Consider the following 17,901-nt stretch of genomic DNA (forward strand, 5'->3'; position numbering starts at 1 on the left):
GCTATATAATTATTTTTATAAAACAATGTTGCTTTACTGATAAAAGAGCAAAGACTTCTAGTAGTGCTACTACCTGTGTTTAAATTTATAGAATTTTATGTTCATAAATTTAAGTCTATACCTGGAAACTCCAAAAAACTGAAGACTACTCATCAGTCCTGTAGGAGAAAGGAGAGTATGATGTTTTCCAGCTGAGTGAGAGGAGGTACTTGAGATCTTCTTAAGATAACTTTTTTCTTCTAAATTTGTGTCCCTTGGTAGTAAATAACTGCTAATACCTAAATCAAAACAAACAAAAAGCAAAACAAGACACTCAAACTGTAGTACTTTCAGTGTGAAATCTGAATTATCTGGAATGTTTTAGAAATGCTCTCAAACTAATTTGAGGTGTCTTGTTTAGGAAACCCATATTATGACAGCGTGGGGTCTCTAGGTGTTGGAACTTTGTTAGGAACTGTGTCAGCATTTCTTATCTACACTAACACTGAAGCCCTGCTGGGACGATCCATTCAGCCTGAACAGCTGCAGCGACTTACTGAATTACTGGAAAGTGATCCTGTAGTAAGGTGAGAATCTTTATAATTCAAAAACTCTACTAAGAACAGCAAAAAATAGGAAAATAACATTTGAAAAAATAGTTCAAGCACTTACATAGGAGAAATCTGGTGAGATTGTTTTCAGTTTTCTATACTGGGATTTTTAGACTTAATTATTACTAACTTCTATGCTAAAAATGTAATAAGTGCATGCTCTTACCTCTCATACACTCCACAGCTGAAATGAAATTGCATATATGTTCCAACAGCTACATTAATTACCAGAATTGTCGCATGACTTAATGAGGTCATGACAAATATAAAAGTAACTTCAAATACATGAAATGCAAACAGAAACGATGCCACAATGTTGCTTTCATAGCTTATAATACTTAAATGTTTTAATTCGATGTTACTGTTAACATTCAGTGTATGGGATTCTGTTACAGCTGGCAGTGAAGTGCTGCAGTAGTGTTCCAAGAGATTCTGCACGCTAGATGTTTACGGAATGAATTCAGTGCTAATTTCTCTTCCTTTGGATATCTGTAATTTGAAATAACAAACTTACAGCTCATCGTAATTCTGAAATCTTGTTTAAATGCTTTTAAGGAGCTGTTTTAGATTACTTTAACGTTATTAACCTTAATTTAGAAGCAAAAACATTTTTGTTTTCTTCTTAATCTTTAGTCAGAAATGTATTTTCAAGTAAATTGTCCACAGTATTTTAGTTCTTTTTATTATTATTATTTGTGGTCATTCCCAAGTTATGGGGGGGGGGATGACACACAACACGACGACATGAAAATTAGCTTCTTTCAATTGTTCCTGAATTTCATATCCAAAGTACACAGATTGTTGGCTCTTTCTTGTCCCAAGCTGGAATCTTGAAATCTTTCCTGTCCCAGACACCACTTACGTTATACTCAGTTTTTTAGGCAGCTATAACTTATGAACAGAGCAGATTTAGTTCATCTCCTTGATGAAAGCATTTTTATAACAGAAATTAACTTAATTTTAAAGAAGCACATAGGATAATAACAAAGTGAAGACTTAGTAAGGAACTGACTATACCTGAGTTTTCAATGCAATCCTCCTTTTTGCAGTTGCTTCTTCTCAAAACAGTCCTCTCGTTCTTTGAGAGAGGGTTTGCAATCTTTAATGTTTCTGCAAGATATGAAGAGGATATATGTGAAGGAGAATTGTTTAGTATTCATCAGAAGATATTTTAGATCCAAATTGACCAAAGGATCCAGAAGCTCTGATTTTTATTTCCCCATGCCATCACCATTCATAATCTACTATTCTGTCAATAGATTGTCTGAACATCATGTTCCACTACTAATTATAAATTATTCGACTCATCAGACAGTACTAACTGCTGTAGTACTAAAATAAATGATCTCTCTTGCTAATCTTTTTTCAGCTAAAACTTGAATTTTTTTTTTTTACAGAGTTTGTTTGACAAGACCTACATTTACTAAAGCCTTAATGACTGATATTAATGCTGTTAATATATATTTTTTTTCCACCTTTTTCACTATTTTGCCTTTGGTTGTCAGGTGAAATTGTCTTTAATGAAATGGATTGTCTTATTTGTAATTCTTAAATTTTTGCACAGTGTTAATCTTTTTTTTCCCCACTCTCATTAGTGTTGCAAGATGAAAAATTAATTGGCTTTCACAGTTATTCCTAGTTCTTCTGACTGTCAAATACAAGTTACAGAGCCTGATGAATTAGAAACATTTTTTTTTCTTTTAAATGTCCAGTATGCTTGTTGGTTACTAAGAGAAGTGTTTTTACTAGTTTATTGTTCAGCTTTTTTCAGATTAAGATGATGATGCTTATTACATGTTTCTTCCTACTCAGTATCATTAGTAGCAATTCTGTCATTTCCATCTAGTAGAAGGCTTGTTTCCAGGTTATCTTTTGTTTCTGCTATCCTTACAAACCAAGTTTTATTTTCTTTTGATTTTATCACCAACAGTGATTGCCTTTTTCCATTCCTGTCGGTTTCCTGGACAATTTGTTTCTGTTTTTTAAACTCATTTATTTCCCATTTCTTTTCCTTTTGCTTAATAATTTCTAGCTGTAGCCCTTAATTTGTGAACTAGAATGGTCTTTCACAGTTATTCTTGGCTACAAAATTACTTGATTTTATTTTTTGCTACATGAACATTCCATTTGTAACTCTTGTTCACAAATTTTTGGTGCCTAAACCTTTGTGTTGAGTTTAACTGAAACGTTAGGAGGTTAAGCTTTTGGAACTGTGAGATAAAATATATGACTTGGTACAGACTGTCCTCATCCTGTTTTTATGGAATGTAATCATGGGCCCCTAGGTGTCAACTATTTTTGGTGACAGTTTCATCCTCAATTTTAATTAATTGTAAAAACTATTAGGTAATTGTGCTACTGTTCTGTTGTAAAATCTTTTTTTTTTTTTTTTTTTTTTTTTTTTTTTTTTAAACATGAAAAATTACTACTGATGGCTCAAAACTCATAAATTGAACTTCTTGACAATAGTCAAGTGTGGAACTTGCTTTTTTCCTTAGTTGAGTTCACAGCATGTTCTAGCCACCAACAAGCTTTGTAACTTAAGCTTTAGCTGGTATGCTTGTATTTGGAATTGTGATTTTCTCCCCTTGACTTATGGTCTTATCTTCCCTGGGCAGGTTATGAGTAGGTAGATTTTTTTCTGCATTTACAGAATATGCATCATTCCACTGAATTCTGTTATCAAGTTATCATCTAATTAGGGTCTGACAGATCTTTTATCTTCTTTCTTAGCTCTTGATGTATCTTCAACATTTTTTAATCTCATGGATTTGAATTCCCTTCAATAACCCTCATTGAAACACATCTGTTACCTTAAATACCCTCTTGTATGAGAAGATGGTTTGATGCAAGTTAACTCCAGTTAATATCGTTTTGATTTGGTAGCGTCCCACAGTATTGCTGTACAAATTTGATTGGAGCTGGAAATTCTTTATTGCTACCAGTACGCTGATAGTACTTCTAATCTGCTTAAATATTTGCTATGATTTTTTTCGCTGTGTCTATATTTAGTTCATTCTATTTCTTTTTTTTTTTTTTTTTTAAAGTTCTTGACACACAAAGAAATAGAATTAGAGTATTATAAGAGAATTTCCACAAACACTTTCTGTAACTGATAATCATAAACTTCTGCCTCCTGTTCTCTGTTGGCTGCTCTCTGTAGGGAGAACAGGCTACTTCAGAAATACTTGCCTTCTGCTTTCTCCCTGCACCTCTTGTGAAGTTATTTCTAATTTATAAGCATTCAGATGGGAAGCAACCTTTCTGGTTGGGAAGAGAAAATTTGCTTAAGAGAAAAGGGCATGCTAATTCTAAAGATGCTGTGAAATTGCACAATTTAGTAAAACAAATGGGAAAAAAATAGTACTTCCTATCATGTGAGCTTTATTGCTTTGTCTAAATGTTACGTTAGAATTTAAAAATTTAAGATTGAATTTTTCTGTCAATAAAACATTCACGAGAACTTTGTCTGCAGTTGACCTCAGATATTTGTTTTGCTCTTTTGCCTCAGAAATGTTGGAATAAAGAATTTCAAAATTTTGAAACTTGTAAAAATGAGTTCCAAATACACTATCCACAACTTTTTCATATATTAAGTATATAGGAAATAGGAATAATAAGAATGGGAAATTCTCCAAATCATATCTTTACAGACTGTGTAGTTATCTAGGAAAGGACGCTTTTGGAATTGCAATGAGTACTTCCAATATCTGGCAATGTATCATTTTTCTTCATGTCAGAATTGAGGATACTTGAAAATTTTTCAGTAGTTGTATGTATTTTTTTCATTGCAGAATAAATTATGTTCTAGAGTAGGAGAAGGCAAAACAAGAACAAAAAAACCCTGCGTAGTAGCAAATAAGTTGAACTTAAAAGCTTGTTTTTCAAATACTACTAATCTAGTTCTGAATCTACCTTGCTTCTTGTAGTCTGTCTCTTATTGTAGTGAGCCCTTCAAGGATGTGGGATATTTGTGTTGGTGTAGCAGGTATCCGTGGAAGAGGTGCAATGATTAAATAAATATAAAGTATTTAATGGAAATGTGTGGTAACAAAATGAGGATACGTTAGTCAAAGGCAGTGACCTTTTTAAAATTAATTGATCATGTTACTGTATCAATATTGTTAACGCCAGAAGTCAAACTAGCTAGTTATTTACTTAGTGGTGTTCTACTTTTCTTTAAAAACTCTGCGTTTCAGAGCAATTCATGATGTGAAAGCCACAGACATGGGAATGAGTAAAGTGAGATTCAAGGCAGAAGTAGACTTTGATGGGCGGGTCGTTACTCGTTCTTACCTGGAAAAACAAGACATTGAACAGCTGCTACAGGTATGTTTAAACAAAATGATTTTGTTACCTCCAGCATTTGATTTTGCTTTCTAACTTCAAGTATGTTTTAAAAAAAGTTTTTTCAAGACTTGAAAATGACTTCTTCATTTTGAAGGTTTGTAGATGTCTTTACTTTGTGTTAATGTGTTCCGAACACTGCATCTGCACACAGAATCGTGTTAATGTGCTGCTGAAATAGAGCCATTATAGAAACAAGCTTAGCGAGGGCTGGGTAGGAAGAAGGGCAGATTTTTAATTCAGCTTTTCACTAGAAAATGCAGACTTGTCTAAAATCATGTTATTAAGAACATAGTTCATCAAATAAGTATTTATTAAGTTGCAAGAACTCTGGTTAAAACTAGAAGCCTGTCACGTGAGAATAAGTGTCTGTTTTGGCAGAGGCATTCACTTTGGGTGCTGAAGATGCAGTTACGGTTTACAGGTCCTGCCATTCAGACTGGGCTTGAGTATGGATTGCTTGCATCACATGACTTAGCATTTTGACAGCATTAAACATCTGTGTCTGTCTCCGAATCTAGAGTAGTTCAGAGAAGTTTTTTTTTAATCCCTCTCTTCAATACAGAAATGCAAAACCCCTCTCAGTTGAATTTTACTTGGCAAAGCTATGAAGTTTGAAGTAAAGAATGATTTGTCTAAACTACAGAGAGTTTTAAGTAGGCAAAATGTTTTTGCTTATCCATCTGTTTTCACTGGTAGCAATTTCTTATACGCATCTGTATGCGTAGCTGTAAGATTTTTCTTTGCTACCCTTTCAAAATGAAGATTAGATGTCTGCATATTATGTCTGTCCATTAAACATGACTTAGCAGTTATCTGAATTTACATTTAATTACTGCAAATTTTTAAGCCATTAGTCAGTGTGTGAGTTTATAAAAAGCACCACCCTTTAATAATAATAAAAGATGTATATTATATAGTGCAATATGTGATTTGTGTGTGGATTGGATTTCAATTTAATATGTTTTTGGAAGGAATAGTGCTATTAAGTTTGTGTAACTGGGGCAATGCAGGTTTGCTTGATTTTTTTTTTTTTTTTTAAATTGTTGAGTCCCAGTTCCTTTGCGTCCTTGCTAATTTTTGTTCTTTACCCACTATTCCCTTCCCTTGCGTAGAACCTTCACTGTTTCTTTTCTTGGGTTGGTTCTAGATTGACAACTGCTTCATATACAGGTCATTGTAGCTCCATGTAGTAACCCTGTGTCAGTTGTCAAGCCAACATTGAAGAAAAGCCCCTTTCAGCAGGACTCCATCATTCATAGTCAAGGGCAGACATAGTGCTTGCCTTTTGGTGTGCATTTTTGTTTTTTAAATAACTGGCTTATCCTGTATTGATATCAACACTGCTTATTCTAAAGGTGTGAAATCTATGAGTTGAAGTGCTGTCATTCAGGTTAATCTCATTTATTTTGCTTGTTAGACTTGCCCTTGTCTTAGTCACACATTAGTGTGGTTGGGGGACATTTTTTAAGCTCATTCAAGTACATTATTAGTCTTTTCAGTTTTAGAGTAATGGGACAGAAGAGAAATTGATGTTGTTTTGTAGTTGTATGCACAAGACAAATTGTCTATTTGATTATTATCAGTCTATTACCAATAACCTATTCGTCCTGCATTGCAGCTGTATCATCTAACTGGTGACAAAGATATTAGAGGGCATAGGGTGGCTTCTGGCCGGCTTGGTTCTTGGTGTGAGAACTGTAAGGAAAGCTTATGATAACATGGTGATACCTTCTTTGGTGCTTCTGATGTCTGTTTTTTTGGGAGATGAGGAGTGGTTGTAGCCTCCTGTCTTTCTTAACCTTATTCTTTCAGTTTGTTATGCACTTGGTCTCCTAGTCTTAGTTCTTACCAACTGTCTTTGAGGGGTTTTTTACATTGTTGAGGAGCAGTATTTACATCATCATTCACAGTAATGGTGGATTTTAAGATGAATTGATCACGTGGTACTCAGAATAAGTATTTTCCCCTCCTCCCCCTTTCTCACCTTCTCAATGTCTTAAATTTGATTTCTTGCTAGGAAATTCAGCAAGTGAAGACCCTTGAAGAGTTAGAAGCATTCATGCTTAAGCATGGTGAGAATATCATTGACACACTGGGAGCTGAAGTAGACAGACTTGAGAAAGACCTAAAGGTAAAAATTAGCTACTTAATAGGAAATGTTTAAAATATATCAGAGTATGCAATACCATTGGTTCTATTTCTTGTGATTGTGTTTGTAAACATAAGAGGGAAAAAGGTTGATGATCTTAATGCCAATTTTCTTGTGGTTTCACTAGCTAAATTCTGAACAGCAGCAAACCCTTTGCCTTTGATCTGTTTTGCATTTTGGTCAATTTTATACTGTTGCATAACACAGTTTCCATGAAATGAGAACTCACTGTGCCTCTGTAAATGCTAGGGTATTCTCAGTGTCAGGTTATTTACATGCTGTTGAATTTTGTTTTGGTTCTAAAGTAGCAATTTTTTTTCAATTTAATTTTTTTTAACATGGTACTTAGCATGTAGTCAAAACTGGTATCACCATTTCAGTGCTCTAATTACTCAATGGCTTTTGCTGATGTTGAAGCAGCACAGTGCTTACTGCTTTTAAAAGCCTGTCATTACTTCTTATCATTATGTTTTTTTGTTATACAATTTAAATATCCTTTGATTGATGTAACAAATGATTATTGCTATTTTTAATTGTTTATTTATTTCATGGCTGTTAATTACACCTTTTCTGGTGTGAATATAGAACTGTAAGTATACTGATTGCCAGACAAATACAGTCCTGTTATGACTCTCTTTTCTCTTCATGGGGAGACACTGCTCAAGAGTATGTCCATCCTTGCCTATAATTTTTGATAAATATTCTAGTTTCAGTTTATTTCCCTAGAGTGGTGCTGTTTATAAATCAAAATGTTTTCGAGTGTAATTGCATCAGCAGATCCAGTTCCTCATGGTTTTTGAGCAGCAGGCTCATAACTAATTATTTTATTAACATGAATACTACTTTTTGGTATAGTCAGGGATTTCAGTGATTATGTTGCCGTTGAATATGCTTTACTGAATACACAAGTCATACTCACAGGCTGGATGAGTTTGAAGTAGGTGACTCTCAATAAACCTGTCATAGATTGTATAGTTCATGTAGTGATGATAACATCTCTACCCCATCAGAGAATGCATATTTCTTAATGGAAATAATATTTTAAATCTTTATAAATAGATCCAATGGCATGCAACAGAATGCCATTTCAGAAGTTATCCATTATTCAGGAAAGTGCCTGTTAAACACATGCATATGACTTTAAGAAAGTTTTATTTGGACAGTTTTACATAAAAGTAATTGCCTTTTTAAAATCAAAAGAGCTGTTTAATACTATATAAAGCATAAGAGCTAATTCAGTGGTGAAATTAAAGAGTATTTGTCAAATAAAAAGATGACTTAGTCTTCAAAATTGCTATAATAAAAGCTGTGTTTGTTGAAGTTATTCTTATTTCAAAATAGTCCAGAGATTACAAGAAAAATGGATTTGTTATGCATTTGCCAATATTATATGAGGAATTGATTATTTGTATCCATGTGCAAAAATGTTTGAATATTTTCAATTAAAAACATATTTTTTAATTTCAGCAACGAAATCCTGATGTTCGTCATGTGGATTTGGAGATACTATAGACTTGACAGAAGAAATCTTTATGTTGATACCATTTTTGAAGAAATCACGTAAATGGCTGAAAAGCTTCTGAAATTGCAGTGACCTCAGCACCATACCTTGCTTACTTTAGCTGTAGGCTTCCTGGGCTGTTAGCACTGCTTCTGTTTCTGGAAGAGCATTAGAGTTGCAGACAACAAATTCCATGGCAAAATCAATTTGAAAAGCTACTTGACTTAAAGTCCACTGGAGAATCTGTCTGAGCATATTTACTGCAATTCAGAACTTCAGACTTGAGGGTTAGTTAGGCAAATAAAACTGCCTGAAAATATACAATATACATTTAGTTTTTCAATTTGTGTCCCTTTGCAGTCAGTTTGCACTTGTTTAGTTTCTTTCAAGATATCATTAAAGGTTCTTGGGAGATATTAAGATTAGCTAGGAAGAGTTTGTTCCAGTGGAACCTGCCAACCTTAAACTAATTGTTATATTTCAACTGTGTAATTGTTTCACAGTTCTTCTTTTCTATGAGATAAATTCTTTCAAACAGGCGCTGGCCTTCTCTTAAGTACCATGACCTGAAATCTTTTTGCCACCATTGTGATTACCAACAGCACTTCAGAAAAATCAAGTTTTTCTCCTCGGTGGTGTCAGCTTTATGTGGTTAGCCAGAGTATGTTGAGTTACTGTGAAGAAATTACTGTGTAGAGACTTCAGTGAATTTCCTCTGTTTAATTTTTTTCCTACTTTTACACTTGTTCTCCTTTTTGTAAATATCTTCAGATGTAATCTGGGAGATATTTATGGTAGTGTTTATTAAAAGTTACCTGGCTTTTTTTTTTTTTTTTTTTTGCTTTTTATACTTTTAATAGGTGGTATTGCCAGAAATGGTCATTGCTAGAAGATGTAAGAAATGTATTTGGAACTAATAACAGTCAAAACTGTGTTAGAAATATTTATAATTAAACAAATGAATACATTGTATTTTTATTTATTTACCTGTAGGCATTATCCATTATCTGAATTCTAAACTGCTTACTTTGTGTTTTTTAAGAATTGACCCTACTTGTCTGGGAAAGGAAAAGAATTTTCAGTGGTCCTCAACAATCCAGAGATAAGTGCCTAGAATTTATAACTCTGAAACTTGCAATTCTAGCACTATACAAGATCAGCTTCAGGGCTTTCTGCAGCGGGCACCCAAGTCATACCAGATTCTTTGAGAACCAGTCATTTAATAGAAGCTATGGTCGTGCATGTTGAAATATAAGTGAAATAACTACATATAAGTAACTCTGAGGAAAATCCTTTATGCACTTTAAAACGTTTCAGTAAAATGAAAATTGCTGATGAGTGAGAGGTGGTAATAAGAACTTCCTAGTGACTCCTCTGCTGAGTAATGACTGACTGGCTGAGAGAAGAAATGCTGACATGAAACACAAGTCATCAAAAATAATTTATTAAGATTAAATTATAAGCATTGCAGCAAATAATAATTGTGGAGACCAGTATGTCCAGATTTCACTAAAAGCTTTTTAGACTTTTTTTTGGTATTAAATATAATTTACCAGAGAATTATAAAAATTGAAAGTAGCATGCCTTTTGACAACTGAAAAGCACTTTGCATGCTGGCCATTTTAGGTAGAATAACATTCCAGAGTTTATTTAAAGATGGGACTTCACATGTGGTGATTGTGGATCTCTTTGGTATCCTTGCCCATAGTTCCTATTCACCAGTGGCTTATTTGTAGTGTATTGGTTTATTGTGGCTGATCCAGAAGGCATCATTTGCCTCTTTTCCCCTATTGTAGAATTAGTATATTTAAGCCTGATGATTAAAAATGCTTTTAGTAAAAGAGTTCAAAGGTAATCTGCAAGTGTACTGTATCAAGTAAATATTACTTTAAATTTTAAAGCAATTATGTTTTCAGTCATTTACCTTACATTTTACATCATTTATCTATCTCCTTGCACCTCCATGTGAACTTCATCTCAAGTCATTATGCAGTGTGCTGATGTTAGTCTTATTCATGAAGAGCACTGGAATCTGATAAATGCATAACCTCTTTCCTACTGCCTAGAATATCTACGTGGATTTTGAATTTGAATAAACGCTTAACAATTGTTATTGCGGAAATGTTAAAAACTGAAAGAGGAGTAGAATTGGGAAAACCTTGTTAGTGTGGGGCGATAGTCAATGTGATATAAATGGTTTGTATGCGGGTGTCAGCGATGCCAACAGGATACAAATTTCATAAAGTCTGCCCTGTTGCAGGGCAGAAATTTCACAAAGTTAGTAAACACTGTATAGATACTGAAGTGTTCCAATATCTTTTTAAAGAGGAGGCATGAGTTTATATCTTTACAGGACCTCTGCTCCAACAGCCTGTAGAAATGTTCTCTTACTCACCAGAGATGTAATTCACATGAATTCTCATCCTAATTTCCTTACCTGAGTCAGAAGTATACTCACCTACATACCTTTTCTTCACATTCCAATAAAAAAATTTAGATCTTTCTCTCCCGATTACATTCTTGATTATGTCATTGCAATATGTTAAATTTAAGAACCTAGAACTTGGGTTTGGATACATAATTAGTTGTGTAGTTTGAGGACCTGTTTCCATTTTTAAAACTGATCTGGATGGTGGTGTACCCCAAAAAGGCTGGATGACTGTTTTTGGCAGTTCCTTTTAAGCTTGCCTGTCTTGCAGTTGGGTGAAAATATTGATTCATTGAGCCTGTCAGATTGGAAAGGCAAGGTAATTCCAAATTGTTACATTTTAATATGTATTATAATCTATAGATTGCTTCTAAAAGTTTTGACATTTTTACTATTTTTTTTTCCTTAAAGCTTGAGGTGATGTGGGTCCATACTTAGTTTACTTTTGTTTTAGTGTTTTGGAGGAAAATATTCAAATAATCCATTTACCTGATAGAATCCTCAGAATTGAAGAAAAATTGTAAAGTCTGAAGGAGTGGATTTTTTCTTCATCACAAATACAATTGCATGATGATCCTTTAAGACTGATTTAAAGGTGTGTAGTTAAGGAAAAGGAGTGAGGGTTAGCTAACTGCAGTTATATTCTAGGAAATATTTCAATAAAAAATTAGTATGTTAAAATAATTATTTTTGTAGACTGGCATTACAGGTGTTATTTTTTCAAATTGTGTTCAAAGTACTACCGCCCTTTGCTTATTTGTTGTCATATATCATAATTCTGTAAAAATTATGCTTTTAGTATAAAAATTGTTTAAGTGTTTCAATATACTGAGTGATCATAACATATTTTAAGTCAAAGTTGGCTTGACACTAGTAATATGCTTTCCTACACTCTGTAAGATAAAGATAAAATTCTGAAGTGATTATATTTGCCCCCATGAGTCAATTTCAAGCCTAAATTGTTTATGAACTTTGGAATTCAGTACTTCATGTGGTCCCACCCCTCTGACTTTCTAAAGCATTTGTTAAGCCTGTGGTGCTAGTAAATCCTTTAGTGTGCTACAGAGTGTGTTACAGAGACTGCTTTGGGTTCTGGTCTAGGAGGAGCAGGGACTTGGGGAACAGGAGAACATGTTTTAAAAGACATGCTGCATCCTTTTTCTGCTGTGGTTTGTGCTCAAAATGAAGGTTTTTTAGCCCATGCTTTTCTCAGTCCTTGAATTCCTACTTTTTTTTTTTTCTTATTTAATCTCTTACTTGGAAAGGAGGAAGCCATAACATGGAGCTTATGTCTTAATAGCAGGGCTAAATTCTACCCTTGGTCTCTGGATTTTTGTACTGGCTTCTTGTTCGTTGGTAGTTTACAGTAGTGATCACTGTTCTGAAAGCTTCAAATCATGCTAGCCAAAACTACTGGCGTTCTCTGATCATGGTAGGCGAAGCTTTTTCAATCTAGAGATCTGATTTTTGTTGGTCTCCCTTTGACAAGGGGAGAGAACAGGGAAGAGTTTTAGATTTGTTTTGTCTATGTAATACACTGATTGCAATTCTATGTCCTCCTTATTTGTTATCACTTTAGCTGACTTCTATTTTCTGCTTAACAAAGAAAAAATTATACATTATGAAAGTCCCTCTATTAGTGATGAGTGCATCAAATATGGCTTTCCTGCAAAGAGTTTTTAGGCTTTTGTGTATCAAAAGGAGTGCTGCAATTTTCAAAAATTCTCAATTAAGTAATCCTTGTGCTAAAGATGATCTAGATGCGTTTCTCACAAAAGAATTCACAGAAGCATATTGTCTAAGACTTGAAAGAAAAGTATTTCATTTGGTCGTCATGTTCTTAAGGCACTTTGGCTTGGCAGAATAGGACAATTGATTAATATTGACTCCTGCACCAGAGCCGAACTTCTGTGCATGCCTAAGGGCTTACACTGCAGAAGTGGGTGTAAAATGAAAATGCACGTTTTTCCTAGCTTAAATATTGTGCTGCTTCTGTTCTTAGTGTTATCTCTGAATAGAGAGAACAACTAACATCTATCTCTTCTGCAGTTTGCCTGCTTAATGTAAATGAGAAGTTGAGATGTACCAAACAGATTTTTTGTAGAGGGGTTGTCTAGCTTTAGTCTTTTTTTTCCTTTCTTGTCAGTGAGACAGAAATAATTAAGATCAAAAGAAAACTGTAGCTGCCTTGCATATAAAAAGAAATAGGAATCCAGGCTTTCAAGCACAATAGTCTGATTTCTGGAAGACGTTCTGAGGAAAATAAAAAACTGCCATGTGGTTGTTTGGGCTGTAGAAACTGCAGTCAATCAGTCTGGGTTTTCAGGCTGAAGCAAAAGAATAGAAACTATAACAAAATGTGTGGTAAAAAGGAAAGAATGAAAGGAAGGAAAAACCTAAGGTGTTGAGTGTTGGGAATAGGGATATATCAATACAATCTAGAAAATGTGGCCAGAGGTAAGAAATGATGTTTGGAGAGGGGAGGAGCAATACAAAATAACGTTTGAACAGAATGCCTAGAACAGAATTTCTTTTTTTTTTTTTTAAACAGGATTAAGAGAATTGAGTAATTTCCCCCCACCCCCTACTGTAGTGAAAACTTGTCTTTCTGTAGTGAAATTCAGTGACTCAGTTTATCTGTTGCGTAATCTGGTATTCAGTCTTGCAAATGTGCACCTGTTTGCCCTCTGAAAACTGAAGGGTAAGGGCATAATCTCAGTCTGGATCTTTGTTGAGGAGGTGTGTGTTTGGTGAGTGGAGGTTGAGGAATTTTAAGTGGTAGCTGGAGTGAATTAAAGAGGAAACGAATTGCTTCTTTCAGCCAAAAAGGATTGAAAAACCATACAGAAGTACAGAAAAATGGGTGGAGTACTGTAAGGACTACAGCATTGTTGCAATGGATTACAGCTGTTACTGAACGTTAGTCTGTATTATCAGGTTGCTTAAGAGTCTCTGGATAAGCAAGATTTCCAGTTAAATCATGACATTGTGGGAAGGAATTAAAGAGAAATTTCAATGTGTAATGTAAAGAAGACATACATTTTATAAGATACCACAGAAAATGAAAAATAGGTATGGAGAAAATCATCCTTCTACATTACACTAGGTTCTTAAGGACAATTTCTTTTCTTTTCTTTTCTTTTTTTTTTTTTTTTTTTTTTTTTTTCCTGTGTAAATGAAAAGCACCAATTAAAATAGAAGGTCTTGGTTACTTTTTAGAAGTGTTACACTAACAGTAAGCCTGGTCATATTTTTGTATTATCGGTGTTTGTGGTTCTGTTATGGGGACAAGGGGTCTGTTAAAGTAGTGGAATACAGCTCTACACTCACTTAATCTAAGATAAGTTTGATTATTGTAACCTAAATTTAGACTGTATTTAAATCATTTGAGGTTTTGACCAACTGCTTCAAATCTGAAGACAGAAAAAAAAAAAAAAGCTATGTTGTATAAATGATGTAATATAAAGCTTTTTGGTAAGATTCTCTTCAAAATAAAGACTGGAAAATGATGTGAGATGAAGTACCTGAAAAATTTCTGAAGTATTTGGAAAGCTTTTTGGCTATTGCCAAAACTATTAAATCTGAAAGCCAATGGTGGGGGTATTCACTGGTGGCAGAGCTTTCAAAGGGCAATCTCAAAACTGAAATGTGTTTTTCCATGCAGCCTTTTAATCAAATGTATTTTCTACCCCACTTCTTCCCCCTTCCGATGCTTTATGGTGTATTAGCTTTCTCATTCTGTCTTGGTTACTTCAGATTAGTATGGAGAAGTCAGTTTGATTTGTGAGATGTAGATATTTAAGTATTTCGCTGCATATGTTTTCTCCTGTAATTATAATTGAATTTGGTACATCTTGTAAAATGTCTGGAAGCTGTAATTATTCAGTAAAATGTTACATAGCTGGTAAAGGTTGTGCTCTGTTAATTTAAGCTATTTTATGTGTGTTTGGAAGGTAAACAAAGACACTGGCTTTAGGCAGTTGATGGCGACTTGCCATGTGTCTGAATTCGAAGTGCACAGAGCAGCATTTTATGGATGCAAAACAAAGGTTATATCCATCTATTTTTACTTGTTAAATTGCCTTTGTGTGGTGTGGAGAGTGTGTGCCATTGAATACTGCGTGCTCCATGAGCGAGCAACCTGCCTAGGGTAACCAAGCGGTATGTATTAATGCTCTGTACTTCAGTGGCAACTGAATCCTTTCCACCTGACCCCCAAAGAGTGAAACTCCTTCCCCAGTAGAGTCGATTCTTGGTGCCTGTGTCAGATGCCCACTGGTGCCATCTCCAATCCGAACCTCCAGTCCTGGCTCAGAGAGACGGCTTGTTCATCCGTGTATAGATAGCCAAGTGTTTCAAATTGCTTCAAGAGGTTGGGTTTATGTATTAGACTTGTGTATTAACAATAATTTCACAATACCAGCAAAGCTGTCCAAGCCGCTTAAGAAAATGCCAGATATCGTTCACTTGAAATTGGTTAATTAGAAGTTAGCTTAGAGAGGATTTAATATAGTGACTGGTTCACTGAAGTGCCTCTTCATCATTAATGCTGACAAAATCGAGTGGTCTGTCTGGTTATGGAAAAAAAAAAACATTTCTAACTGGGCTGAAATAAAACCTGGACATGGTTATATAAGGAAATATACAAATGCAAGAAGCCTGGGTGATAAAGTGGAGAAACTTGGAAGAAGGCAGAATATCTGTCCATATGGGGTTAGACATCAGAATTAAGTTGGTCAAGCACAGTATTTCAGGAAAAATAAGTTGTTCTTCATTTGAAACTTTGATTAATCAAGTTCAGATTGTTACAAGAGCCATGTTCTTCAATACGTGGAGATAATCATAGAATCATGAAGGTTGGAAAAGACCTCCAAGAGTCTCTGGTCCAGCTGTCCCCGTACCACCTCTATCACCCATTAAACCATATCCCTAGTGCTTCAGACACCAGTTTTCTGCATTCAAAAAGAAATCAGGTTAGGGTATGATTTGTCACCCCAGCACAGATCATTATTGGGAGTGTTCCTGAGTTGTGTTCCTTTAAAAAAAAATCCCTCCTTCAGTTAGTTCAATAAATAGTCCTCTTGGCTCTTACAGTTACACATCTTGCAAGAAAACTCTTTGGGTTTTCACTCAGGTTACTACTACAGGGCATTTTTGTCAGGTTTAATTAGAATTTTTTGCTGTATTACTGACCCTGTTCCCAGATGGGAACTAAATTTAATGTTAACTTTTGTAATGGGTAACTACTTTGAGTCATTAGCAAGCCTGTTTCCTTCTACTTTTCTACAGACTGCCTTGGTAGTGGCAATTACATCTGCTAGAGTGGAAGGGTTTAAAGTGTCTTTGATAACAAAGGGTCCCCCCTCCACCAAAATTATGTGAAGATTTTTTTTTCTGTTGACTCAGGTAATTAATCTGTAGCTACTTGTTTATTTCTTCCTTTATATATCCGCAGTAGGAGCTGCTTTTATGCACCTCAGGTGTTGATGAGTCTTTGGAGAAGTTTTGTATTCATGGGGCAGGTCACTGAGATCTGCCGAGTACTCCCTGGGACTCTGTGCTGCAACAGGGAGCATTTCTCCCTGGAGGGATTTTCATACATGAACTTGTTAGGAGCTGACCAAGACAGATCTTTTGATTTAACTAGGTGAGACCACGATGAAGGCAGCATCTTAAGGACTTACGTGTTTGGAGAGAGGCCACCCTCTCCCTCAAAACCCTGTCTTGCTCACTGCTCGTCTGCCTGCATGGCATACACAGCCAGAATTTTTCCCCCTGCTTTAGAAAAAGGATTTCCCTCCAGATGAAGCTCCTTGTGAGGTGAATGAAATGTGGGTCCAGTGCATGAGTGCTACAGGCCACACATAAAGAGAAGCTGACACTGAAACCACGAGTTCCTATGTAACTGGGCTCCCAGGGGCTAGTTTAGCAATTTGAGACACCTTCTTTTAACAAAAATTTGTATAATGTGATTTTTATAATATTATAAAATGTTAAAAATGAGCATTTTTAATGCAAATGAAGTAAAACTTAAACTCCTCCTTACCCATGAAATTTAACAGGTGACTTGGACCTTGGGAGGTCCCCTTCAGGGTTATCCCGGTACTTGAGCAAAGACATAAATAAGTGCCAGCAGCACTGGCTACACTCCTCTGACTGGACCAACCTTGTAACATGGCAAAAGCACAGCCAAATTATTGCTTAATTACAACTTTTCTAAGAGAAGTTCAGTGTGTGCATGTGTGTGTGTATATTGTTTTTCAGGGGGATCAGTGCTATACTGCATTTCTCAGGATCACCTGCACTTACCTGGACTGTGGCTTCGCAGCCCTATGACCTTAAAAATATCAGCCCAAGGGGTTAAACTTTTGCGATATCACAGGGAAACACCAGCACCATGATTTTGTACTGGAATTATCTGGCACCCTTCTCTAAGAGGAGGCACCAGCCTGCAGTTGGGCCTGTCGTGCTCTGCTGAGTGGACGTGTGCTGCTGTACAGGCCATAATTTCTCTGCAAATCATCTGGAGTTGGGATTTTCTCAACTGGTTAAGAGAACAGGAGATGTTTGCCCAGCACTAAATTTTGAATTAAAATGGGATTGAAACTTCACTGCTTGAAAATCCAGGTCTTAAGGCAGCAAATGGGTACTTTCTATGAGTGCTCTATCTGACCATCAATAAATAAATGTTGTCATGTTTTGAGGCAGGAATGATTTATATGATATTCATACTTGAATTCTTCATAATCTTCCCCTGCGCTTGCCAGCACTTCATACCAAACAAGCATTTAATGAAAAAGACCACTGCTCTAGCCCTTTGTATAAATCTAAATGTAAAGCAAATCCATACTTAGAGCCCTTTGTATAAATCCAAATGTAAAGC

At 35.2% G+C, this 17,901-nt stretch overlaps 1 protein-coding gene across 1 annotated transcript in view; it reads left to right on the forward strand.

Moving 5' to 3' along the window:
- SLC30A9 (solute carrier family 30 member 9) overlaps nt 1-14,927 on the forward strand; it is a 37,698-nt gene extending 22,771 nt beyond the window's left edge. Inside the window, exons 15-18 of the mRNA XM_084518599.1 lie at nt 401-566; nt 4,790-4,919; nt 6,958-7,071; nt 8,557-14,927. Coding sequence (XP_084374725.1) covers nt 401-566; nt 4,790-4,919; nt 6,958-7,071; nt 8,557-8,601 — 455 coding nt within the window. The 3' untranslated portion in view covers nt 8,602-14,927. The remainder of the gene's footprint in view (nt 1-400; nt 567-4,789; nt 4,920-6,957; nt 7,072-8,556) is intronic.
- Nucleotides 14,928-17,901: the final 2,974 nt, after the last annotated feature.

The sequence above is a fragment of the Aythya ferina genome (assembly GCF_964211825.1).
Source record: "Aythya ferina genome assembly, chromosome: 4".
Lineage (NCBI taxonomy): Eukaryota > Metazoa > Chordata > Aves > Anseriformes > Anatidae > Aythya > Aythya ferina.